We start from the raw sequence: 25,823 nt of genomic DNA on the forward strand, positions 1-25,823 counted from the left end.
TACAAGTTAATGATATTATGTCCTTAACATTTACATTACACACATGAAGTTAAGGACACAATGTCCTTAACATTTACACTACACATATGAGGTTAAGGACATGATGTCCTAAAGTTTATCAGCAGAAGGCGCAAATATAGGACACTTTGTCCTTAATATTTACACATCACTCATGAAGTTAAGGACATTATGTCCTTAACATTTACAATGAACACATGAAGTTAAGGACGTCACGTCCTTAATATTTACACAGCACATATGAAGTTAAGGACATGATGTCCTTAACATTTACACAGCACATATGAAGTTAAGGACATGATATCTTTAACATTTACATTGTATACATGAAGTTAAGGACACCATGTCCTTAACATTTACACTATACATATGAAGTTAAGGACATGATGTCCTAAAGTTTAACAACAGAAGTTGCAAATACAAGTTAATGATATTATGTCCTTAACATTTACATTGCACAAATGAAGTTAAGGACACCATGTCCTAAATATTTACACTGCACATATGAAGTTAACGACATGATGTCCTAAAGTTTAGCAGCAAAAGGTGCAAATACAGGACACTTTGTCCTAAATATTTACACAACACATATGGCTAGCACAGGGGTATTTTTGTCCGGCGGGTAAAAATTTATTAAGCACTGGCCAAAGAATAAATACATTTAAAACAGTGGCTAAAAAGTGAAGACATCTCTAATCAGTGGCTATCTGTGCACTTCCCCCAAAACAGTCCAACCCTTATACATTCAGGACCATTCGATCATTTTCTCGTCCACCTCTCATTACTAGCAAAACATGTCTAAACGAAAACGGGATGCGGGAAATGGAGAAGAAGAAGAAGAAGCACCACGGCTCAGTGAAGATGATGAAAGGTATATGAATTTCTTTTGGACCTAAATTTTTTGGCACTTGCTACAGAGAAATAACTAGTACTAGACATCATCCACCAAATCTTGTCACATTCATTTGAAGCAGATTCCGTGATTCAATCGCTCTTTCTTCTTCTTGAAATCATGAGTGTAATATTCTAAAAAGACATAAAACTTTCAAGATCTTAACATGCGTTTTATATTAATATTATTATTTATATTGGTAAGATATAATTCTTAGAGAGTAAGATATTATCCACAAGTTTGGAATACATTACCTTAGATCTTGTGGTAAAAAACTTTATTTATCAATTCAAAGTTCCAACTCTACTATTAAAAAACATGCAATCTTCCTTCTTTTTTTTTCTAATAGTTTTACAATGACTTTGTATCTCTTTTTCTACAAATTATGATATTGTCTAATTAATAATAAAATCATAAATTTACTATTAAAATTTTTGAGGCCCCAAAATAAAAGCAAAGGCTTTATTAGCTCCCCTTTGAGCCGCCCCCCGAATACCAAATACAAAAGTATACTGAGAAAGCATAACTTTCAGCCAACCCATATATCAATTATTCTGGTGAATTACAATATACAAAATGAGATGAGATCAATCTAGCACAAGGTTGATGTCAAATCAATTTAATCATTTCATATACAAATAAAATTTTCAAGAAAGGCTACAAAAAAGGCAAAGGGAAGATACAACAAGAAAAGAGGGATTCGATTACCCATAACACTGGTACCCCATACAACCGGGGGGGGGGTAAGAAAAGCTTGAAACCAGGGGAGAAAAATAATTGAAACATAAAAAAATACAACTAAGCACACTGAATGCCGCAGTGACTAACTGGCAACTCAGGTTTTGAGAAGGCCTTTTTCTCTTGTGGTAAATCTGCAGAAAGAATGAATAAACAGAGTAGACTGCTAATTGTTGCAGATCTTGATCCCCAGACTATGCTGGTACCATTCTTCAGTATTGTTGCATGACGCAGCAGACACACTCCACATTAAATTCTCTTCTAATTTTAGCTACAACCTTCAATCGGAGTTTGAATCATAGAAGTCACTGGGGCAAGGTGTCATGACTTCAGATTCAAGAATCTGTACAACTCTGTGCATTGTGGGCCTCTCCTCAGGATTCGAAGAGACGCATTGTGTGGCAACTGAAAGCAGGGCATCCAAGCTTTCCGTCTGTACCCGTTCACAATGTGGATCAACTATCTCCCGTTGTCTACTCTCAGTAGCTAGAAAATTCAACTGCATTATGGATATAAGATTTAAGATCAATACGATAACTCAGAAAGTCAGGTTTATGAACAGAAGGTCCCACTGGCCTTGGATAGAATACGTCAAGTTGTAAACTTCCTTTTTTCCTTTAGGGGGAGGGGCCGTTGCCCATTCAGCAATAGGCAACTCTTCTTGTTTGCTTTTGATATGCAGAAACTAGAAACGTGTAACATAAATGGAAAATAAATATATAGTGGAAGCTCCGATATGGTTTTCACTTCACATGATTTGATTAGCACGAAAACCAGAAATTCAGTCTTTAAATTGATTAGCACTTGCATTTGGGTCATCTGCTAGACTGGCAGTTGCTTATTTCGAAGACTTAATTTTTGTTTTCTCGTCAACAACATAGTTTTGTGCTTCAAGCACTACTTCCAACCTATAAAGAAATTAAAGAAAAGAAAAACTTAACCCATATCTGCCATACAAATTTTTGAGCAAACTGCATAGATCATCTCTCTAGTGTATATCTGACCTCAATATTTCATTATGCTCGTTGCTCATCCTCATGTATTTTCACATATCAACAACTGCCCTTCTACCCACTGGAGCCAAAATATCTATACTAGAGTGAGTTCCAGAATTAAGTTTAACAGCTACAATCTCTATACATGTGGAGAAATTACATCTCTGATTTGTGGTTCATAGTGTTCAAATAATGAGTAGCATGGTGATTCAAGCTATAATAATATCATACTCCTTTCCTGTACTCAGAACCTTTCGTTTCTAGAAAGATGAGTTTCAGTTGCACAACTTGCATCAAAGTGGAGACATCCCATCTATTATTTCACCTATTAAATAACATTTCTAAAGTATTTATCTTTCAACTCCAAATAACATTTACCTTGACAGTAGATTGTCATAAAATTATAGATTTTAAAGACTACAAGTTAGCCTAATCAATCAATGGAATGTCAGGAATAAGAAGAAAGAGACCATAAATTTGAATAAACTCAGGCAAGAAGAAATTAGTGGCATTACATACCCAGCCAACAATGTTGAGGCCCTTCTCAATGAATGTTGCATCAGTGGGCCGCTTCCCACTTACTACTTCAAGAACCAGAACTCCAAAACTATAAACATCAGTCTTTTCTGTAGCTCTACCACTCTGCATGTACTCTGGAAAATAAAGCAAAACCAACAGGTCGCATAAACAACGGAAAATGTGCAACAGATTAGAAAATAACATTTACCAAACAGAGTACAGTACTAGGCATCTCCATACATGGCTACGAGAACTAGGTTCATTAAGAATAACCAATCTTTGATCCAAGCTCTTACACATCTGCTTTTATTGTAGGAAATAAAAAAGAGCTTACTTAATACAAACTGATGCAGCAAGACACTGATTGCATCAAAAAGCAATATTTCATACTGCGTCTTCTTTGGTTTTTTTTTTTTGATAAGGATTTCATACTGTGCCTTCGAAAGACCAAAATAAGAAGCTTCCACAATTGAAAATTTTTCCTCTCAGTCCCTCTGTTATTAAACTAAACTTCATATTTTCTAGTTGAGACAAAGGAAAGCAAGTATGAAAAGAGGAAAAACTACTGACAGTCGTGTACTTAAAAGAAGAGTTGAAACATGATTATTGATTACAAACAGAGGAAAACCAGACAACACTCGCGCAGGTCCCAGCTATTACAATAAACATGAATTATTTCTTCATACTTTAGAGATATGAAATGTTTACAAGTGTCCAAAATTTAAAGGAAGAACATATATGTTAAAGCATGTATGTACCTGGAGCCAAATAACCAAAGGTGCCAGCCACAATGGTTGTGATATGAGACTCCTCATCCTCCAACAACTTGGCCAGTCCAAAATCAGATACCCGAGCCTCAAAATTTCCATCAAGCAAAATGTTACTAGACTTTATGTCTCGGTGTATTATTCTAGGGGAACAATCATGATGTAAATATGCCAGCCCTTTTGCAGCTCCCATTATAATAGTCAACCGTGCATCCCAGTCTAGTTGTTCAGATCTCTCTGTATAGAAACATTAAAAAAAAGTTTCATGTATAACTGGGAAAGCCTTTTTAATTCAGGACTCTAACATTCGCTAGAGCAACTACAGAAAATCCTCAACAGCAAGAGCAAGTTAACAAGTCAGAAGATCGTGCTTAGGCTATTCATCTTTTTTCACTTTTCTTTTTGATTTTTAACAGCAAAACAACCATTTGCAGAATGTCATTGACACTTACATTCAGGTATTCACGTTGGCTTCCACTTCTCACACAAGAATGCGAGGTTGAAATTGAGTTAGCACATTTTTTTTAATTGTGATGAGTCATTCTTTTGAAGCCACTATACTACGTTAACATATATTTTGTGTTTTTTTCTGAAGACTTGCAACGTATTACTCTTTAATTTTGATTAGTATGGTATATAATTGGCTAACCTCAACTATATTGTCATGTCTTGAGTCCCTTTTTGTTGTGCCTATTTTATATACCAACTCAAACACGGCTGCAAGCTGGCTGCCTTCTGAAGGCAAAACCACACCATTTGACGTTCTATATTCAATGTTCTATAGCAACATTATGATATGCAATTTAAACTCTATTATCTCCACATTAGACTGCTTCACCCTGTCTATTCCTTTCAGTTTTTGGGAATAAATTTGTCAAATAGAAAAAAAAGAGTATATAGCAAAGAAAGCTCCAGACACAAGTTTCAGACCTATCACAGCCTGAGAGAATTGAGCAGGACTCTATCATCTAAGTGTCCGCTACTTTCCACTATTCAAATGCCAACTTGCTACTTTAGCTCAACTCAATATTTCTAATTTTATGGAGACAATATATTAGATTGTCTTATAACAAAATGATATATTGGATTGCTAGTGGTAGTGATATTTAATTGTCATCAAGCAGCATAACCTAATGTAGAATGAAGAGCAGCACATGGAAGACGCCAACAGCATTCCGCTATGATTACTCAAGACTGCAGCGAAAATGAGGCAAAATGTCCAAAGTATTTCCACTGAACACCAGTGTACATGCTAAATTCATAAATAAGCGGACATCCTCACCTACCATAAGCAGCAATAATTAAAAGCGGAAGAATATCTTACCATGCAGAACTTCATCTAAGCTACCTCCGGATAAGAAGTCATATATCAACAACTTTGATGTTGGAGAATTGCAATATCCTCGCAAATTAACCAGATAACGGTGTTTAATGCTTCCGAGAATTTCAAGCTCTCTTTCAAAAAATCTATCAAATCCCTCATTCATCTTAACAATTCTTTTTAAAGCAAACACATTGCCATCGTCCATTGCAAGCTTGTAAACGGTACCAAATCCCCCAGAACCAATTATGTGTTCTTCATTCAAAGCCTCCAACTTTTTGATGATATCTTTCGAAGAGTAAGGCAAATCTCCATGAAACATCACAATGGATGCACCTAAAGGATTAAGAATTTCGATAACTAAACAAAAGGATTTGATGTAAGGAACTAAAAAGGACGAAACAAATAATAAGAACATCAAAATAGTAGTTTCTGCACGGGTTCAGGACCTGCACCAACATCCACTGCAAGGCCTCTGCCGTCATTTTTACCCAGTCTCTTGTAGAGGAAACAGCCCCAGAAACACATCAGCGCCACCAGTAGCAGTGCCCCAACAGTTGCAGAGGCACTTATGAGTAGTCGACCAGAATACTTCTTCTTATTTTGGTTTTCGGCTGAAAAGATTGCGGATCAGATGTTACCATGAAACACAACAAAAAAAGGAAACTAGGAAGAGTAGAGAAGGAAAAGACGAGATACAGATTCAACTGAACATGTCATAAAGTTATACACTCAACAAATCACACACCTACTTAATGCTTGAAGCACAGGTATAAGAAAAATAATCAAGCTATAATGTAATGCTCTTATTTTCATTGACGGAAGTGTTCGGAGATCAGCGTGTGCACCTCGACTATTCCATCGGGTACCTACTACCTCCCACCAATCTTAAGCAGATTAAAAGAAATCACCTAGTAATATTTTGCCTCCGCTAGGATTTAAACCTGAGTTTAAATCCTCGACTATTCCATCGGGTACCTACTACCTCCCACCAATCTTAAGCAGATTAAAAGAAATCACCTAGTAATATTTTGCCTCCGCTAGGATTTAAACCTGAGACCACATGGTTCTCCTCCCAGACCACTAGGCCACACCCATGCGAGCAGCCATAATGTAATGCTCTTCACACATTATATACATACATAATACTACAAGCACATATAAATTATCTGATTCAACCATTTGAAGTACAAGGTTTTGTCTTGGTACAGGGAGGAGAATATTCCTAAGCAATGTTCTCTTAAATATTTCAGTCAATTTCAGGTGAGAGTGGGTATACAAAAATATAACCTAGATAAAACTCAAAATTTAAGGAGAAAAACTGCTATTTTGAATGTACAATGTTATGCAGATGAGGGTTAAATAGTAATGATGTGTGCTGCTTTTCTTGACATAGGAATAACAGAAAGATGAGTTCTGATATTTCAGCAGCAAAAACACTAGAAGGTACCCTTGACCATATGAGAAAACAACATCTATGTAGATACAGGTTTATGGCCTCTTACAGATAAAACATGAAGTCAACTTAATATCTTTTTTTTGAGAATGGTAACAAGCAAGTCAACTTAATATCTAACGACAATTTTATAACGAACCATCTCACATATAATATTTACCTGAAATGGGGGGCTGAGAAAATGATGTAGGACCTCCGGCATCGCACACCACATTAACTTGATGGCCGCACAATTTACGATTTCCGAGAAAGCTGTCATAAGTTAAAAATTGGAAAATGATGTATTAACAAAGTGACAAGTGCTTAAGTTGTCAATTACCATTGTAAGGTCATAATTCATATCAAGGTGGTCATTCTATGCACATGAAATAAAGAACAGGGTCTACACTAAATGCTACCCCTACTATTCACTTGCCAGTCAGTCATGGACCTTCAGAACTGATGGATCAGATGTAAGAAGAATGAACTGGTCACCAAAGTCCTCAAGATTACCTGAGCATTGACTACAATTTCCTTCTATGTATTTTGAATACAAATAGTTGGAAAGTAAAGCAAGATACTGGTATTTGATAAAAGTAACATGCTTAAGATAATAGAAAAACCAATGCAGAGAGTATTTAAACAGGTCTTACCAATAAAAAGAATTAGAAACTTTAGAAAACAAAGATAAACAACAGCATATACAGGTACTATTATGGTATCTACTAAATAGATGATCAGGCAGCGTTTCATCAGGAAAAGAATGATCAAGAAGAACAGATCTAGAAGCTTTGACAATTAAAATCAACTCAGCATGAAGGAACTTAGAACGTTGGGACTTACGATTCATTTCCAAAGTTGGCAAGGCGCCCATCACTAGGTATTTGCCCAACCAGAAAATTAGTTGATACATTGCTGTAAACATTATATATGAGAACATTAATATGAGTTGCCAAACACCCCACCTAAAGAAGATCTAGACTCATAGTTAAGATAAATAATTTCTAGGGCACTCACAAAGAGGCAAGATTTGTCAGCTTCCCAAGTGATGCAGGGATGTTTCCGCTGAGCGAGTTGCTTGAAAGATCTCTGCCAAAGTTAATAAACCAGCATCAACTGGGTTAAGCTGTAGGAGCACTAAGTTCGATTGTTATCTTATGCCAATTGAGACAGCTCATAAGTCATAACATACAATATGCAACAGATAAATAAAAGTTCCCAAAATGATTAAAAAAAGAATTAGAGATCGTTTCTACATCAATTTGGTTAAACTGTTAGGGCACTAAGTAAGTTTGATTATTATCGTTTGACATAGCTCATACCATATAATGTCTAATAGAAGTGCAACAAGTCAACAATACACTGAGCACCTTTATTGTGATAAATAAAGGGTAAGTTTATTGATTTCCAGCAATAAGTTTATGAACTGAGCACTTTCTAAAACAATGAAAACTCAAGGCGAAAGGAATACTTTTCTTTGTCTTGATATTTTTTGGATAGCTAAATCAAGTTTCCTGTCCCTTTCCTCGGAGACTAAGATCATGGACCAAAACTGAAGTCCTACTTTTGTGATGAAAAATTGTCCTATCTGTCCCACTTATCTCCACAACCCATATCCTTGAGAATAATTAAGAAAGCACAATGGACATGGTCGTATGTTCTCAATGTCCAATTTGTACAAGATGCCTGACCTGCTATGTTTTCTCATCAAATCTAGATATTCCATTTTATGTTGCACTCTTTACCTTTTAGTCTGTTCCAAAAAAAACTACACCTTAATATATATGAGAACAGTTTAATTTTAAACTTCTCATTTTACCCTTAATGACATGCTTTTATTTTGGTAACTAACTTTTCTTATTAATCACCAAATGGGAAATACAGAAAAATAGCTGAGCTATCACAGCTAGCTATCCAAATACACCTCAACTACTTAATGACATACTTTTATATAAATGTCATTGAGCGTTTAAAACCAGAAGATCCAAATGTACCTTTTATGCTTGAACTCTGAGCCCAATAAAAGTGCCACATAAAATGAAAGGAAGGAAGTACTATCCAATACTAATATAAAATGTTGAAATTAAGAATAGATGAAGGAGAGTTTTTTTACAAGCTCCCACTTTATAAAGTTGATTTGACTAATGTTTTTGGGCATGCTTAGAAAAAGAAGCTTACAGGTTCTCAAGCTTAGAAAGGTTCCCCAACTCATCGGGAATCGATCCGCTTAAATAATTGCCCTGCAGAAATCTGCATTAAAGAGATTGGAAGTGCCTGAAATTAGTCGGCAGTATACTGATAAAGATTTAGAGCAAAATGTATGCAAATGCAAAAGAAATAATCCCTTGAATTTTCGTGAGCATATCAGAACTGAAACAACGGCTTCAGATTTTTAACATCAAGGTTAGTACTTATACCAAAGACCATATAATCTAGTATTGTTGAAAATTGTATGCCTTCTTCAGTTGAAGCGCTCAATATTTTTATAGATTGAAGTTGTCATGTTTAATTTTAATCATCTAATTTTTTTTAGTCAAGTTAGCAAATTTTCATTAATGAATGGGCCAAAACAAAAGCACCCGTATACAAGAAGTATACCAAAAAATAGAAAAGCTATGTTTCTCTACGAAATACACCCATATGACAAGGAACTTCATGGGTGCACCAAAAGAAACAAGGGAAAAGAGGCTACTCCTTAACCATCTAATTATACATGGACATTCAAGCATTGCAGAGTAGCCAAACACAATAGTCATTTTGAGCAATCCTAGAACATATTTTAAGTAGAATTTAGTTCTTCTAATAAAAAAGTAACAGTATATTAAGCTATTACACAACCCAGTGTTGTTAAAAGCGACCGTTTCCTCGCTTAAAGCGAGAAGCGATGCGAAGCGAGGCATCTGGTGGCGCTTCTCTGATCTGAAGCGTATCAGGTACACAAAAGCGATCGCTTCCCCTGAAAAAGCGAGAAGCGAGGAAGTGAACAAAGCGACAGAAGGGAGCGCTTCTCTTTATAACTGGGCTGCCAAATGTTAATTAATTAAAAAGGCTCTCTTTTTTTTAACTTCAAGATCATCAAAGTTTGGTCCTCCTCCTCCTCCTCATCTTCTTCTTTTTCTTTTTCTTTCACTATTTCAGTATCCAAATAACAGCGAAATGCTAGCGAATTTTTTTTTTCCCCTTCAATTCTTCTTTTTCTCATTCTCCTCTTCTTCTTCATTTTCTTTCACTGTTTCAGTGATAAGTTGCAGCGAAATGCTGCCCATTTTTTCGTTTCAGTTATACTGCCATTTTTTGGCATACTTACTGCCATTTTTTCATATCATTTATTCTTAGTTGTCTATGCAGTATTTATTTTATTGTCATTCTCCTCTTCTTCTTCTTCATTGTCTATGCAGTATTTATTTTAATATTTTTTTTAAAATAAAAAAAAATATTTTATTGTCATTCTCCTCTTCTTTTTCTTTCACTGTTTCAGTGTCCAAATAGCAGCGAAATGCTAGTGAAATTTTTTTTCCCCTTCAGTTCTTTTTCTTATTCTCCTCTTATTCTTCATTTTCTTTCACTGTTTCAGTGATAAATTGCAGCGAAATGCTGCCCATTTTTCGTTTCAGTTATACTGCCATTTTTTGGCATACTTAGTGTCATTTTTTTCATATCATTTATTCTTAGTTGTCTATGCAGTATTTTTTTATTTTTTTTTGATAAAGTAAGTGATTTCAATAGATGGCATCAAGAAGATGCAAGAAGTACATGATTTGGCATTTGAGCTTACAAAAATATTCCGGCTCCTATACATAATAGGCTAAGCCAGAGCTAAGGAGCTAATGAAATCCAAAAGATGATCAATATTACTGATAGGGTACTGTCTAGACCAACAAAACAAATTGGCAATACACATAGCCTTTAAAGAACCTATAGGAGTTGAGTTTCCATCAAAACATCTCTTGTTTCTCTCTGTCCAAATGCACCAGAAAATACAAGCAGGGACCATTGACCAGATTTCCTGATGGCTTCATCAACTCTCTATAAACTCCAGCTCTTATAAGCGTCCTTGACTGTGTAAGGGATGACCCATTTGAGACCAAAAAGTCAAAAAAACATGTACCATATGTCTGAAGCCACCTCACAGTGTAGGAGCAAGTGGCAGGTACTTTTAGCTTTCTTTTGACACATGTAGCATCTGTTAGGAAACTGGAAGTTCCTTTTCATTAGGTTATCTTGTGTGAGGCATACCTCATATAATACTTTCCTGGTGTAACAGATAACCTTTAGTGACAGCTTGATTCTCCAAATAAGTTTCCAGGGCCAGTTATCTATCATGGGATTACTAGAACACATCTGTTGATATCCCACCTTGACTGTGTAGATGCCTCCACCATGATTCCCCCATTTAAGTCTATCCACAGCTTGGGAGTTAACATTGCTTTGTTGTAGTCTTGCATAAAGGTCTAGCAGCTCGTTTATTTCCCAATCATGCATGTCCCTTCTGAACTTCAAGTCCCAATTGACTCCTTCCCTGTATGCAGCAATAACCGCATTAGGATCTTGGACTATGGTGAACAAGTTAGGGAATGCAACTTGGAGGGTAGAGTTTCCAAGCCATTTATCCTTCCAGAATCTGATGTATGTACCATTCCCAACTTCAAAGTGGATGTTCTGAGCAAAAGTACTCCATAATTTGTTGATGCCTTTCCATAATCCCACACCGTATGGAGCACTTGAGACTTTTGAACACCAGTGATTCATTTCTCCATGCTTGGCTTTGATGACAACTTTCCAGAACCCAGAATCCTCCATATTGTATCTCCACAACCACTTCATCATCATGCTTTTATTGTGTGCTGCTAGATCTTTGATTCCCAACCCCCCTTGAGTTTTTGGTTGGGTAACCTTTTTCAGTATTTATTTTATTATCATTCTCCTCTTCTTCTTCATTGTCTATGCAGTATTTATTTTAATATTTTTTTTAAAATTCCGCTTCACTTCAAAAAAGAGAGCGCTTCGCTTCTCGCTTTAAGCAAAAAGGGGCTTGTCGCTTTTCCTCGCTTCACGCTCTTCACAACACTGCACATGCAACATCAAGTCCTTTCCTTTTTCAATTGCCTTTCAATATTTTGGGTTCAACATACCTCCAATCTCTCATAGACTCATAATAGGCCCTATCTAATTTTCAGACAAGCCTATCAAATGCAGTATATCATGTAAACAAGTTGGGATCCTCCTTTTCATCCAAGTGCTTAATAGTGATAAACTTCAGAATCTCGATAGATGATAAATAAATATGCAGGTTACATCAAACAACTACATTGCACACTTACAAAGATTTCAGCCCTGTACAATTTCCTAATTCAGGGGGTATACTCCCATAGAGGTTGTTCCCATGAAGAGCTCTGCATTTTCATACATGTTAATGTAGAAATACTAAAATCAACGTATAAGAGAACAGGAAGGGAAACATACAGAATCTGCAAACTGTCTAGCTTCCCAATATCTGATGAAATAGGTCCACTTAGCTTGTGATTGGAGAGGATCCTGGATGATTCAAGACAACAATCACCTTTAGCAGTTCAAATGAGATAAACTTCCGAATGCAATTAGCAACATTTGGAATGGCAAGTGAAATAAAAGTTTGATGAAAATTAAATCTATTAACTTTCTACTTAAATGGCAAGGAGTAGCAGAGAAGAGAGGTAAAATGAATCTGCAATTAATAATGTCAATGCACAATGAAAGCAAATGAAGCTCCTTCAGAAGAAGGAATGGCAAGTTAAATAGAATTATCTTGAAAATTAAATGTATTAACTTCCAGCTTAAATGGCCAGAAGTATCTGAGAGAAAGGTAAAAGAATCTGCAAGACGACATTACGATTAATAATGTCAAACCACAAGGAAAGCAACTGAAGGTACTTCAGAATAAGCCACTATAGGAAATCAAAATAACTTTTTTTCCTAAGGAGAATTGAAAGATAAAATCAAAATAACTTCTCAGTTTGGAGATAATCCAGAATTCTGCAATAAGGATACCACCAAACAGGATAACACACATGGACTGAAACTACAGAATATGATATGACATTGAGCCAACTTAGTCAATAACTTGAGTAATTTTGTTTGAAATTATGTTGGGCTTGTTGATTGTTGATTTTTCCTTTATTATTTCCTAGGAACTCCCATACAGTATTTGTCACCACAGTAGAGTTTAACCACCAAGTTCAGGATGGATAGGTGTGGTTCCTCTACACCTATCCAAAGTTGGACAGAGAAGAATAAGAGGTCCAGATGTATTCAACCAAGACATTGCTATCTCACCACAAGCTTCAACTAGGTACACTATGCAACAACATGTTTTCAACTACAGCAGATGAACCCAAAGATGATTTAACACCTACCCAAAACCAAGCTGAATTTCGAACATTCTAGTTCAGAAAGCTATACTTTCCCCAATAAACATTATAAGGATCTTTTTTCAGATATATATAAAGAATAGACTTCTCTCATATGTTGACAAACTCCCAATGATGGTTACTCATTCTTCTTCTATTCTGTTGACAAGACAGTTGGTGTTCTTTTAAAGGGAAACTACTAGGCTTCTTGTATGATCCGCCGTTCATTTGAAGAGAATTAATTGAGATGATGTAAAGGAAAACAACATGTGGAGTTACAAAATATCCTTTAGCTTTTCCACAAGTCTTTGCAACTTCAATAGCTGTACACAGTTCAAACAGTGTTAGAAGCCCTGGGAAGGAATTGGCTACTTAAAATATTCAACTTTGGCAATTTTTTAAGTAAAAATCATTTAAAATTCGCATTGTGGAAATGTTCATAAGAAATATTGGCGTGAAGATAATGAGGTCAGCATTTGACAAGTATAGCAATCAAATGGTTGTTAAAACGTCAGCCCAGTGCAGAAGCAAGATACCTACCAAAAAGTGCAGTAAAAAAGCAAGATAAAGAAAATCCAAATCTCAAATTCAGCACTATATTCATTTTCGGAACAAGAACATCAGTTCTACAAGATAACAAAAATCCTATAGCGAGATAGAATCTACATAACCCCCTATAGCAGTCAAAATTAACAGAGATAAAGAACTAATGGAGTTACTAGCACATGATATCCTACCAATGCAGATAAACACATTTGTTTCCAAAATATTTAATTTGCCCAATAGCTAGAGCCAAGACAATATCACCACAATTACAGATGATTTCAATAATATTTCAACAGATACTTACAAGGATATAACTCTCTTAGACTTCAGGTCACACTTCACGCCTTTCCAGCCACATGGATCAGCATCTTCTGGTCTCCAATGCGTAAGAACACCGTCTGAACTTGGTATTGCGGTCCTAAAATTAACAAGTGCTTGACCTGTAAACATAGAAAACTGTGTCATTTATGGATTTACCTGTAATGCTTACAAGATGGGATGGGTAACAATGTCAAAGCTGAGGCACCTTATAGTTCCATAACATATTGACTATGCTCTTTCGATTTTAAACAACTGAAAAACCAACTTATTCGTATAAGAACTAAAGGCTTGGCAAAATCTTATTTCTATTACCAGAAGAATATCGTAAACAAGTTTAAATGGGAATTCGCCTCACAAAACTTCCACTGAAATTTTTACAAGTAACACTCATTGAATAAGAAACTCAACCAGAGAACTGGAAATCATATATCATCTTCATCAAGTATGCCATAAATTATCACAAACTCCGATATTCACATACTTTCATTTTATGTGACGCAGTTTGACTTGGCATAGAGTTTAAGGGAAAAAAGGAAGACTTTTAAACTTGTGGTCTTAAAATCTTAAAGGGTAAAGCTCTAGTGAGGCTTTCAATTTATCTTGCTATAAAAACTTCTCATTAAGGGTAAAATGAGTAAAATGGAAAGTTTAAAGTTAAAATATTGTTTCCAAATATATAAATGTATCATTCTTTTTGGAACAGACTAATAAGGGAAGTGTGTCGCATAAATTGAAACGGAAAGAGTATCATATTACGACTTAGAACCTAGACTATAAACAACATGAACAACCGAGGCAGGAAACCGAAGACAAGAGTAATAACTATACCATCAGGACTGAGAGCTTGTGCAACTTCTACAACAATGAAAAATAACAGTACGCTTAAAAGCAACAGCTCCTGCAATTTCAGATAGAAGCTGCCCATCTCGGCACTGGTCAAGCATAATAATGTTACTAAAAATCATCTGATACACAAAGCTGCGCTGCGCCTCCTTTGGACATACAGTTGACAAGTTGATGACACCACAAATAAGGCAGCAGAAAAAGATAAGGAATGTTCCCTGGCAAAACACAAAGTCACAAACATCCCGTTATGATCAAGGAAACATTTCAAGTGTTGAACTGAAGGGGAAAAACATAATTTTTAAATAAATGGAGTAACAAAACCAGAGATAATTCTCAAAGCAATTCATTCAGCTATCGCTGCTGGCCACTTCATAAACTAAATAGTTGTCTGATCCACACTTGTGCACTAAAGTTACCTTCTTTAAATCCCTCACTTCCATTAATTTCAGAAAAGAGAAACCCTTCTAACTCATACTTAACATTTCAAAGTGTTATAATAGTGAAATTCTGAAGCTTTATTAGCTCTATTCCAACTCCCCACCAGGAAAAAATTGAAACCAAACTTTTTCTTCTTCTTTTATAAGTATGCAAGCAGAACAATGTACAACTGCTGAAGAACTCAGTACAACATCCAATTCCACTAAATAAATAAAAATACAAAAGAACCTACAAATATCAAACCCCAAAAGAATGTGCAACTGTTGATGCACACAGTACAACTTAAAAAAATTAAAAAATAAATTTAACAGAAATATCGAAGCAAATAAACAGAGCCAGTAGTACCTGTGAAAACAATCTTAGATTCGATCTACAAGTGAGTATCCTTGGCTCATTTCAGCACAAAACACATAAAGAGAGAGAGAGTGTGTGTGTGTGTGTGTGTGAGAGAGAGAGAGAGAAATGTAAGTGTTGTGAGCTGTAAAGTTGGAAGTGTAGTACAGAAATAGAAAGAACCAAAAAGAAAAAAACACAACAAAGAGAGAAAGAGAAAAAGAAATTGGTTTTTTTCCTCTCTCTCTAAAAGCTTCTCTTTGCTTTGCTAATTATTCGCTATTTGTAGATTTGAGATTGAGAAACACAAATGGTTTTTAGAGAGAGAAAATAGAGAGTGAGATGATGGGAACTAAAAGTGGGGTATCAGTGTGAGCCAATGACAGTGGAAGTGGGTTCGCACGTGTGAGTCTGACCTCTCCACACGAGCGACCGACGCTTGTGCTTGTACACAACACAGCTGTGAAACCACGAGTTGCTGGTTTGTTAGAATAATAATAGTAATTGGTTTCTCTTTTCTTTCTTTTTTTTTTATAAATATTAGTTATTCCAAACTCATTAGTTAAAATAATTTGATTCGTCTTAAATATTTTATTAAAATTCAACTTAGTTTGTTTGATTTTCTTTAGGTACAAACCAATCTAAAACACTAAAATATGTAGCTATTATTTTACTTATCAAATAAGATATCCTAATAACAATGTGATAAGATATCCTAATAACAATGTGATTTTACGTGATTTTAAAAAATATCAAAATTAATCAAAATATATTGACATTAAAGAAATATCGAGACGATCATATACATAATACAATAACTATAGTATATATTTCTTAAAATAACCAATCACACCAAACTATTAATACCTATTGTCTCGGTCAAAAATCCATGTATGAACAATCGTTTTTAGTAAAAAAAACAATTGCATGTTAAAAATATTTCTTTTAATCCATATTATTAAAAAAGAATAGTATAATATTAAAAAATGCTCCACAAATAAATTCAAAATAAATACGTTTCTCTCGATTCTCACAACAGCAGACGGAGAGAGAGATGACAAGGGGGAAGCAGAAGATCGAAGCACAGAAAAAAAATGCGGAGAAGAATCAGAAATCAAAAGGGTCTCAACTTGAAGCCCGAGCCGTTGGTCTCAAAGTCGTATGCCCCATTTGTAAAGTAAAGTTTCTATCTTTACCTCTATTTTTTCATTTTCCTTTAAGATTCTTTTTTGGGCATGATATTTTTTTTATGTAGATCAGTAGATTTAATATGTTAATCCTACTTCTTAATAAAATGATTAAATCAGGCTGTGATAGACCTAAATTTAAATGTTCTTCTTTAATTGTTTTGTGGTTGGGGGTGCGGGTGTGCGAAGGGATTCATGATGAATTTACATATCCCATAGTTAAATTGGTGTTGAGTATTTTTTTTTTTTATCGTAAGGAGAACGATGGTGTTCCGAATCAGCTTGAGTGCACCTCGATGCAGTAGCGATGCCAGGAATTTAGTAAGGGAATTCCAAAAAAGAATGTATAAAACGTAAGACCTAATGTATGAACCTATGTCAAGGGTATTATCCCACACTGTGGGGGTTTGGGGAGGGTAGCATCTACGCAGACCTTACCCCTACCTTGTAAGGATAGAGAGGCTGCTTCCTTAATAGTTTTTATGTATTACAAAAAAAAATTGGTTTTTATACGGTGTAATTTTTCGGCAAAGCGGGTTCGATTGAATCCAAGCTCGGTCATTGCCTTGATGGATAGACACGGGAGTATGGTAAACTTGTCCACCAAGGATGAAAGAGATAGGCTCACACCGTAAAGCTCTGTAGCTTTTAAATATTTATTTGGGTTAATTATGTGCCTAATGATGAGTTTAAGGTACTCCCAGGATGCGTAGGAACCCACATAAGGTGGGGTGATTATTATTTTAATGTTATGTGTATATATGTGTATATGGATACACCAATTGATTCACCAATTGAGAAATGGAACTCTACGATAATAAGTAGCTATAGGTAAATTTTTAAACTTGTGCTTAAGACGTCAAATAGTAGTGATAAATGACACTTTATGCAACGACTCGAGGATAAATACAAACACTGTACTGAAGCTTTGTTCAAAGGAGAAATTGAGGTTCAAAAGGGATTAAATATTAATTCGACATATATTGAATTCATGGGACAAGACCCATAATGGCGTGACTGCTAGACCTAAGGGTGTCTTAAAAGATCTCTTTGAGTGCAAAAGAAAAACTAAACTTTTGCCTTGGTCAAAGAATTTTGAACACAACATATGCTCAATTTTTCTTATGTGGTAGCCATGAGCCTACAAAATACTAATTATAATGGGCATATATAAATTATTGGTCAAAGTCTGAAGGATTATACAAGTGATGGCTGGGAAAGGAGCTCTATTTAGTGTCCATAAAGGAAGAAAATTCCAAACTTACTTGGTCTTTGTCTAAAAACGTACAAAAAGCATATATATTTATATTGCTGGCCCACTATCCTTTACTTGAAATTGTTACATTATGTGTTATATAGAGAAGGATAAGTGGGACTCTAGGGAATTCAAGGACGGTCGAAAGGGGTCATTCTAGTCCTTTAAAATTGGAACCCCAAATCTCTCCTTTGGGTCACTTGGTTGGAGAGAAATGCAGTAGTTAGGTGCTGCTCCAACTCTTTCTTTGCAATGTCAAAATGGTGGCTTGGGGGGGAATATAATAGAGCTTGAATCGAGCAAAGGTTTTGCCAAATCAGCAAATGGAAAATCATCATTATTGCTTCTTTGAAGTAGCGTATATAATGTTTTTTGTGTTTTTTATTATTATTTGAAATATGAATAATTATATGTAAAGTTTAAGATGAAGATTCAGTTTACAGATGATTTTGAGTAGAAAATACCATTAGATTGAAGTATTACACAAACTTATGAAACTTGGGTCTTCGAAGTTAAAGTTTGAATAAAAAGATGATGAATAGTGTTTCCAAAATTTAGATATGAGTTGTTTAATGATATTAACGACTCAAATGAATGGATAAATACTACTCCCTCCGTTTCAATTTATGTGAACCTATTTCTTTTTTAGTCCGTGCCAAAAAGAATGACCACTTTCCCTATTTAGAAACAATTTACCTTTATGCAATGATTTATAGCCACACAAAATATATGTGCCTCATTTTACACCACGAGTTTAAAAGTCTTCTCTCTTTTCTTAAACTCTGTGCCCAGTCAAATGGGTTCACATAAATTGAAACGGAGGGAGTATTAAATAGATTTATGGAGTGACTCGTGTCGAAAATGAAGAAGTTGAGTTTTAAAGGACTTATAGCCAAGGGATGAACCCAAATGAGTTAAGTTGATTTTAAGTAAGCAAGAATTTTTGTCGATTGATTGTCGTTGGAGACATTCGACATTGTTTCAGGTATTGGAAGGGTTGAGCGTGCTGAGACTCACTCCACTTTAAGGCTTTTGAATTAAAGAATGATCTCAAGTATATTGAAATGAATTTGACTATGTATTTGTATGTTCAAGGGGACGAGTGAGCGTACATTATTTTGAAACAATTCATCTCTAAATTTTGAAAACACTATTCATCATCCTCTTGATTCAAATCTCAGGTTTTATAGGTTTGTGTAATACTTTAATCCAATGGTGTTTTCTTTACTCAGAATCACCGTCTAAACTCAATATTTTATCTTAAACATTAGATATAACTACTTATATATCAATATATCAATAGTAGTAAAACTCACAAAGAAATTATATGAGTTACCTCAAAGAAGAGCTAATAGTGATTTTTTCATTTCCTGATTTTTTGTTCATAGAAGTTGTGTTATCTTCCCCCATTTCGACACTGCAAAAGAGTTGGAACAACATATAACTGCGGGGTTTCTCCAACATGACCCAAAAAAGGAATTTGGAATTTAATTTTAAAGGACTAAAAATGACTCATTTGAGCCGTCCTTGAATTTTTTGGAATTGTCCTATTTATCCTTTTTATATAATACATAAAGTAACAATTTTTAAAGCCAAGTAATGGATAGTGGGGCAACAATATACATGCATGTTGTACGTTCTCTTAGACAAAGCCAAAAAAATCTTGGATGTTCTCCTTTTGCAATTATTCCCAATCACCCTCTAGGCATCATTCTAATCATATGGATTCTGACCCATTTTATCATTCCAATTTCTCTCCAATAATCTTAACTGCAGCTGCCTATTTCAGAATATATAATGAGCTTAATTATCACTTAAAAGTACTATTTAAGACTCTGGGTCTTCCATCCTATAAATTGACATCTATTTACTCAACCTGTTATAAGAACTCCAATCTTATTGGTCATGAAAAATGGATCCGGTAGCTCCCCTCATTATATTAAAAATTCATTTTCTTAATCTGCATAACCCATAACATACATATACGTGTAACTCATCAAAATAGGAGAGCCACTCAAACATTAAGTTGAGTTTAAAGTTAGCGAAATTCTCTTAGGAGCTACGTAAGTTGTTGCTAGGATTTGAACCTGAATCTCCTGGTATTACTCTTATGCTTCAACCACTTAGCCATCCATTTGGGGACGTGTTGACTGTTGAGCATAGTTCTTCTTTGACTGATTTGTATAGACCTAGATGGAGAATAACAAGTCTTGAAGGAACAAAAGATGCTTTCAAAGAAGAAAAGAGCTAAATGTTGTTTTAAGTTTAGATGTTTTTAGAATATGTTTTGTTGGCTTAAAGGAGATTCTGTCATTAGCATTTCTTATATTTTTAGAATATTTTTTATCCTTTGAACATAGAATTCAAATTGAGAACCCTACTTATTTATTACTATAAAAATGAAGTGAAAAGACATTACTTTATAGTAATATAATAATTTAATAAGTTGTCACTGCGTTGTCATTGTGACAATCTGTCACTGGCACCGCCGAAGTGTAAGCAACTATCTTTTGCCATAATTCCTTCTTGGGAAGAAAAGGCTAGAAAAGTTTAACTATTCAAAACATGGAGTTATAGAAGAAGAAACAAGAGAAAGTGTGAAAATAAATTTGTGGAGCAATCAAAGATTATGGGGCCCACTAGTTTTTCTTCTTTACAAAATTTTCTCACTTGACTTTGTTATACGCAAAAGATAGTTTTAGTCATTAGACTTGTACGTCTGACAAAGTCAAGTGAGGGTATTTTGTAAAGTGTGAAAATAAATTTGTGGAGCAATAAGTGTGAAAATAAATTTGTGGAGCAATCAAAGATTATGGGGCCCACTAGTTTTTCTTCTTTACAAAATTTTCTCACTTGACTTTGTTATACGCAAAAGATAGTTTTAGTCATTAGACTTGTACGTCTGACAAAGTCAAGTGAGGGTATTTTGTAAAGAAGAAAAACTAGTGGGTCCCATAAATTTTGATTACTCCACAAATTTATTTTCACACTTTCTCTTATTTCTTGTTCTTTAACTCCATGTTTTGAATAGTTAAACTTTTCTAGATTTTCCTTCCCAAGAAGGAATTATGGCAAGAGAGAGTTGCTTACACTTCAGCGGTGTCTGCGACAGATTGTCACAATGACAACTTATTAAATTATTACATTACTATAAAGTAGTGTCTTTTCACTTTATTCATTTATATAGTAACAAATAGGGTTCTCAGTTTGAATTCTATGTTCAAAGGATAAAAAAGTCGATCTCACATTTTATTAGAGAATTTTAGTTGATTTTGAAAGTCCTAAATATTAAAAAGATAATTAAATTATCATTTTTTTCAATGTAAAATTTATTTTTGAAAGGTAAAATCTAAATTTTTTCATTAACCACTTTATTAGAGTGTAAAAATTTCAACCAATCAAATATGTTCAAGTAAAATTCCAAAATTGAGACTACTTCGAGTTACAATTGTTGGTGTTATGTGCCTTTTAATATTAACGTGCATTATTTCTTGTGAGATAGTGGCTATAAATTTGCAAGAAAATGGTCATTATCCTTGGTGTAACTCATGAAACCACTAATGCCATGATCTACCACTAAAGCTTATATTTTGTAACTACATGTCCATGTTCTACTATTTTATTATTCCACTACCTTATGATTTGTTTCATGAAAGAGATTACACTTATAAATAGTTATGTTTTTTTCCTTGCGTTGAGTATGGGAAAAGTGTTGTAGTATGTATGAAAAAAGTGAGGTTGGTGCCGTGAAAAAAGAGAGTTGAGAACAACAACCCAGTATAATCCCACTAGTGGGGTCTGGGGAGGGTAGTGTGTACGCAGACCTTACCCCTACCCTGGGGTAGAGAGGTTGTTTCCGATAGACCCTCTACTCCCTCTCTCCAAGAACTCCCCACCTTGCTCTTGGGGTGACTCGAACTCACAACCTCCTGGTTGGAAGTGGAGGGTAAAGAGAGTTGAGAGAAGAAGAAAATTTTGTTCTTCAACTTATTCTCTACAAAAAAGAATATTATTTTGTTGATAAATTATGACCTAGGTCCTGATAAATTCAATGAGCTATAACAACAGTAATTTACGAATTGATGTGGTTGCTTATTACTACAGGTAATATGACCGTAATTTACGACCTAGGGCCTGTTGGATTCAATAAACGATAATTTATGTTCCAGTAGTTACTACTTTGTATCGAGGTAGGTCCTGGTAAATTCAATGAGCTATAACATCAGTAATTTACGACAATCCATTTGGGGACATGTTGCGCATAGTTCTTCTTTGTCTGATTTCTATAATTAGGTGGAGAATAATAAGTCTCGAAGCAACATTCTATATGTGCCTGAGCTTGTTTTAATATGTAGTTTGTTTAATACAGACTGCTAAGAGTGTTTTGTCCTTGTTCTTCTCTTCTTCTGTCATGTCATTAATTAGTACCTGTAATTAAAAATGGTAGAGGAAATCAAGGTCCTTCTAAAGTTTCTTCAGCTAAGGATGGAAGGCCTCCCCATTATAAGTTGGTATTTTCTTAAGATTGTGTAGACAACTAGGACCATACCCATGTTGTTTTTGAGACAATAATGGTGGTGTTCGAACCAACCTGTTACTTAGCACAAGTGCCAGGTAAACTGCCCACCAAGGTTGGGATAGATGGAATTGAGGTGAGTGTTGTAGTGGGATTCAAACATGGTATTTGTAGGGTTTTCCGCTAAGCCCCAATCATTCAACCATCCCTTGGGGACACCCGAGTTTGCTTTTGTTATGCATAATTATCTAAAGATGTTTCATGTTTTGCCTTTTGCAGTGTTTTGTTACTAGCTTGGCGTGGTGTTGTCAAGTTGACGTTGTTTGTCTTTCATCTTGTCTGTAGTTTTAGGAATCACATGTTAAAGTTAATGCAGATATCATCTAGAAACTTGGAAGAATATTACAAATGTGAGGGGTAGCTGAATTTAGGTTCATGTGTTCTCTCAGAAGCATCAGGAGTATGTGTTCGTATTTATGATGTTGCGAGTATTTTTGTCATTCTATGTTTTAGGTTTTAATGTATCTTTCGGATTTTCCACTTAGTCATTGATAAGTCATCAACATATACAACAACAACAACAACAACAACAACAACCCAGTATAATCCCACTAGTGGGATATGGGGAGGGTTGTGTGTACGCAGACCTTACCCCTACCCTGGGGTAGAGAGGCTGTTTCCAAATGACCCTCGGCATCCTTCCCTCCAAGAACTCCCCACCTTGCTTTTGGGGTGACTCGAACTCACAACCTATTGGTTGAAAGTGGAGGGTGCTTACCTCAACATATACTTGACCAAAAATAAAATGTCATCAACAAAACAAATGAAACCACTAGAATTGTGCCTAGTGGTGGCTGATGAATTGAAATTAATATCCATAAATCTTGCTTGAGATGAAACGAAATAAACTATAACCTATAAAACATACTTTGAGAGCACTCAAGGGTGCTCAATGAAGTAGGTTGAGAACCATGAGGTCTCAGGTTCAAATCCCACCGGAGGCAAAAACACTAGGTGATTTCTTCTCATTTGTTCAAGTCTTGGTGGACAGAATTACCTGGTACCTATTGCTGGTGGGAGGTGACATGTATCCCATGGAATTAGAGGTGCACTCAAGCTGTCTTGGACTCCACGCTTATAAAAAAAGATATACTTTGAGATTAGTAACTTTTGACTGAGATGTGCCACAAAAGAAAATGTAGTCTTAGCTAATGTATACCTGGGTATTTACGTGTTCTAATTGATCTTGTTTCATACCATTTCGTATTCATCAGAAAAATTAATTGTGGCAAGTTGGAATATGCTAACTTATCAAAAGTTGGAATATGCTAAGTTGGCATTCTACTCAAAAGTTGGAATGTGCATCCTTCCGTTATCATGTTTTTCTGAGGTGCGGCCTTGGTGGGAAGAAAGTCATTGCCAGCTCTTTGAACGAATACGCTCTTGGGCCGCAGGAAGAGCATCTCTCTCTGTCTATTCAAAGATCCGAGACTGCTAGTTAAGTTGGTGATATTGGTTCCCTGTCCCTACTCTCCTATCTTTCTCACCCTGGTTGCGCTCTGGCTTAGTGTGATTAAACTGTGAATCGAGTCAGGAAAAAGAAGTCCATCTCCAGGCTTTAAAGAAGAGAAGAAAGACCTGGCTTCAAGGGAAATGCTTTAGGAAAGAAAGATCCCAAGCTTATGCTGAATTGAGAGTGGACTTGCCTTGGTCTTCTGTGAGTTCCAGAGAGCTACAAAATTTTAGACAGTCTACTTTTTCACCGGAAGAACAACGAAACAAGGAGATCAGATTAATGCCTTATCTTAAATTGTTTTCCTCCTCTCTTGGATTTTCTTTTCTGCTAGGAAGTAGAATCTTTTTTTAATCAGGGTAGGATGCCTCTTTTAATATTAAGAGGAAGTTGGATTAGACAGAGCCAAGAACTTCGCCAAAAGGTGTTAGAATATAAAAAAGTAAACCTGAAGAAGTTATAAGGTGATTCAACATATAGTATATATACATTAAAATAAATTTTGACCTAGCTACACTATAACTTTTTGGCGAAGGGGTGACATCCGTAGTCTAAGGTGGCTCCACCACTGTCGGTAAGAAACTGTTGAATCTAACTACTATCACCCAGTAACAAACATACTCGGCTTGCTTTCCTACAAGCTGTTTATCTTTAAAAGATTAACGTGTCTTCACAGTGATTGGTTCTCTTTGAGAGGAGTAGCCACAGAGAGATTTGAGTTTCAAGTAATTTCAAGGAAGGCTGCGTACACACTACCTTCCCCAGACCCCACTGCTAAGTCATGTCTAATATACATTACTAGAAAAACCTGATCTCAGCAGTGGCTCAAGAAGCTTACAAAGGTAAACGTTACTCTGGAAAATTGGAGCTCCAGGGTAACTTGACCAAATATTTACCTTTTTACATGTTTTATTAAGTTCAACCTTGAAAATTCCATTATACCTAGACTGAGAAAGGTTTTGAAGAAAAATTGTTGTTCGTATTTTTTATGCGCCGTTTAGACAACACGGGTTTATACTAACACAGTACTTTGTTAGTATTACTAGTTCTGTGTTACATGATCATCAAATTTTTACTTACTCTCTTACTGAGGTTGGAAACTAAACTGCAGCAGCGTTTCTCAAGGCACGTTGATATCGCGTCTTGTTCTTATGTTTAACTGATGAAGTCTGTTGCAGTTTGCAGTGTACAAGTATTATAGAAATCACAGTTCTGGTTTTAGAACTTCATTTTTGGGCAGTTTTGTCTTAACTACTTTCTTTTTTTTAATATTCAGGCGCAGCTAGCAAATCAAAATCAACTTGTGGATCACTATGGCTCTAAGCATCCAAAGGAAAAGCCTCCAAGCAACTCAGGGCAATAATATCAATTGCTTTTGAGAGCTTCTTGCTTGTGTTCTTCAATCTTGAAAATGAGTGAGGACTGTTAAAAACTTTGTGAATTATAAAGAGTGGATCTTGTTTGTGAATAGATCAAGCAGAATACAAATAAAATATTAAACTGATGGAGTCTTATTTCTCTCTCTTTCTTGATAACCCCTGTAACCCTGCATAAAGGAAAGGGTTTTTACCACATTTGGCCGCTCGACCAAATATAATTATAGCCCCTAGTCAATATACATATATTATATATTAATTATGTATAATATATGTATATTTTACGGATGGACGGCTATACAGTGTAAAACAATTTAGCCTATTTCCCAAATATAATTATAGCCCCTAGTCAATATACATATATTACTCCCTCCGTTTCAATTTATGTGAACATATTTCTTTTTTAGTCCGTGCCAAAGAG

At 35.3% G+C, this 25,823-nt stretch overlaps 1 protein-coding gene and 1 long non-coding RNA gene across 3 annotated transcripts; one reads left to right on the top strand and one right to left on the bottom strand.

Annotated features, from left to right (window-relative positions):
- Positions 1-1,437: 1,437 nt before the first annotated feature.
- LOC107782380 (LRR receptor-like serine/threonine-protein kinase FEI 1) lies at positions 1,438-15,881 on the bottom strand. 2 transcript variants are annotated; one of them, XM_016603260.2, is made up of 14 exons: positions 15,568-15,881; positions 14,767-14,999; positions 13,922-14,057; positions 12,149-12,220; positions 12,007-12,078; positions 8,864-8,935; positions 7,703-7,774; positions 7,529-7,600; positions 6,867-6,958; positions 5,700-5,864; positions 5,254-5,586; positions 3,921-4,166; positions 3,163-3,296; positions 1,438-2,147 (listed from the first exon to the last, which is right to left on the bottom strand). In XM_016603260.2, the coding sequence occupies exons 2-14, from the start codon at positions 14,861-14,863 to the stop codon at positions 1,929-1,931; spliced, it is 1,782 nt and encodes a 593-aa protein (XP_016458746.1). In that variant the 5' UTR covers positions 14,864-14,999; positions 15,568-15,881; the 3' UTR covers positions 1,438-1,928. The 2 variants fall into 2 exon arrangements, with proteins under 2 accessions (XP_016458746.1, XP_075086723.1); XM_075230622.1 differs by lacking the exon at positions 12,007-12,078 and having other exon boundaries at positions 15,568-15,879.
- A 709-nt stretch (positions 15,882-16,590) lies between these two features.
- On the top strand, positions 16,591-25,540 carry LOC107782379 (uncharacterized). The gene is made up of 2 exons (XR_001647226.2): positions 16,591-16,732; positions 25,303-25,540. It is a non-coding gene; the product is annotated as an uncharacterized LOC107782379 (long non-coding RNA).
- The last annotated feature ends 283 nt before the right edge of the window (positions 25,541-25,823 follow it).

This window comes from Nicotiana tabacum, chromosome 15, assembly GCF_000715075.1.
Source record: "Nicotiana tabacum cultivar K326 chromosome 15, ASM71507v2, whole genome shotgun sequence".
NCBI classification, from domain to species: Eukaryota; Viridiplantae; Streptophyta; class Magnoliopsida; order Solanales; family Solanaceae; genus Nicotiana; species Nicotiana tabacum.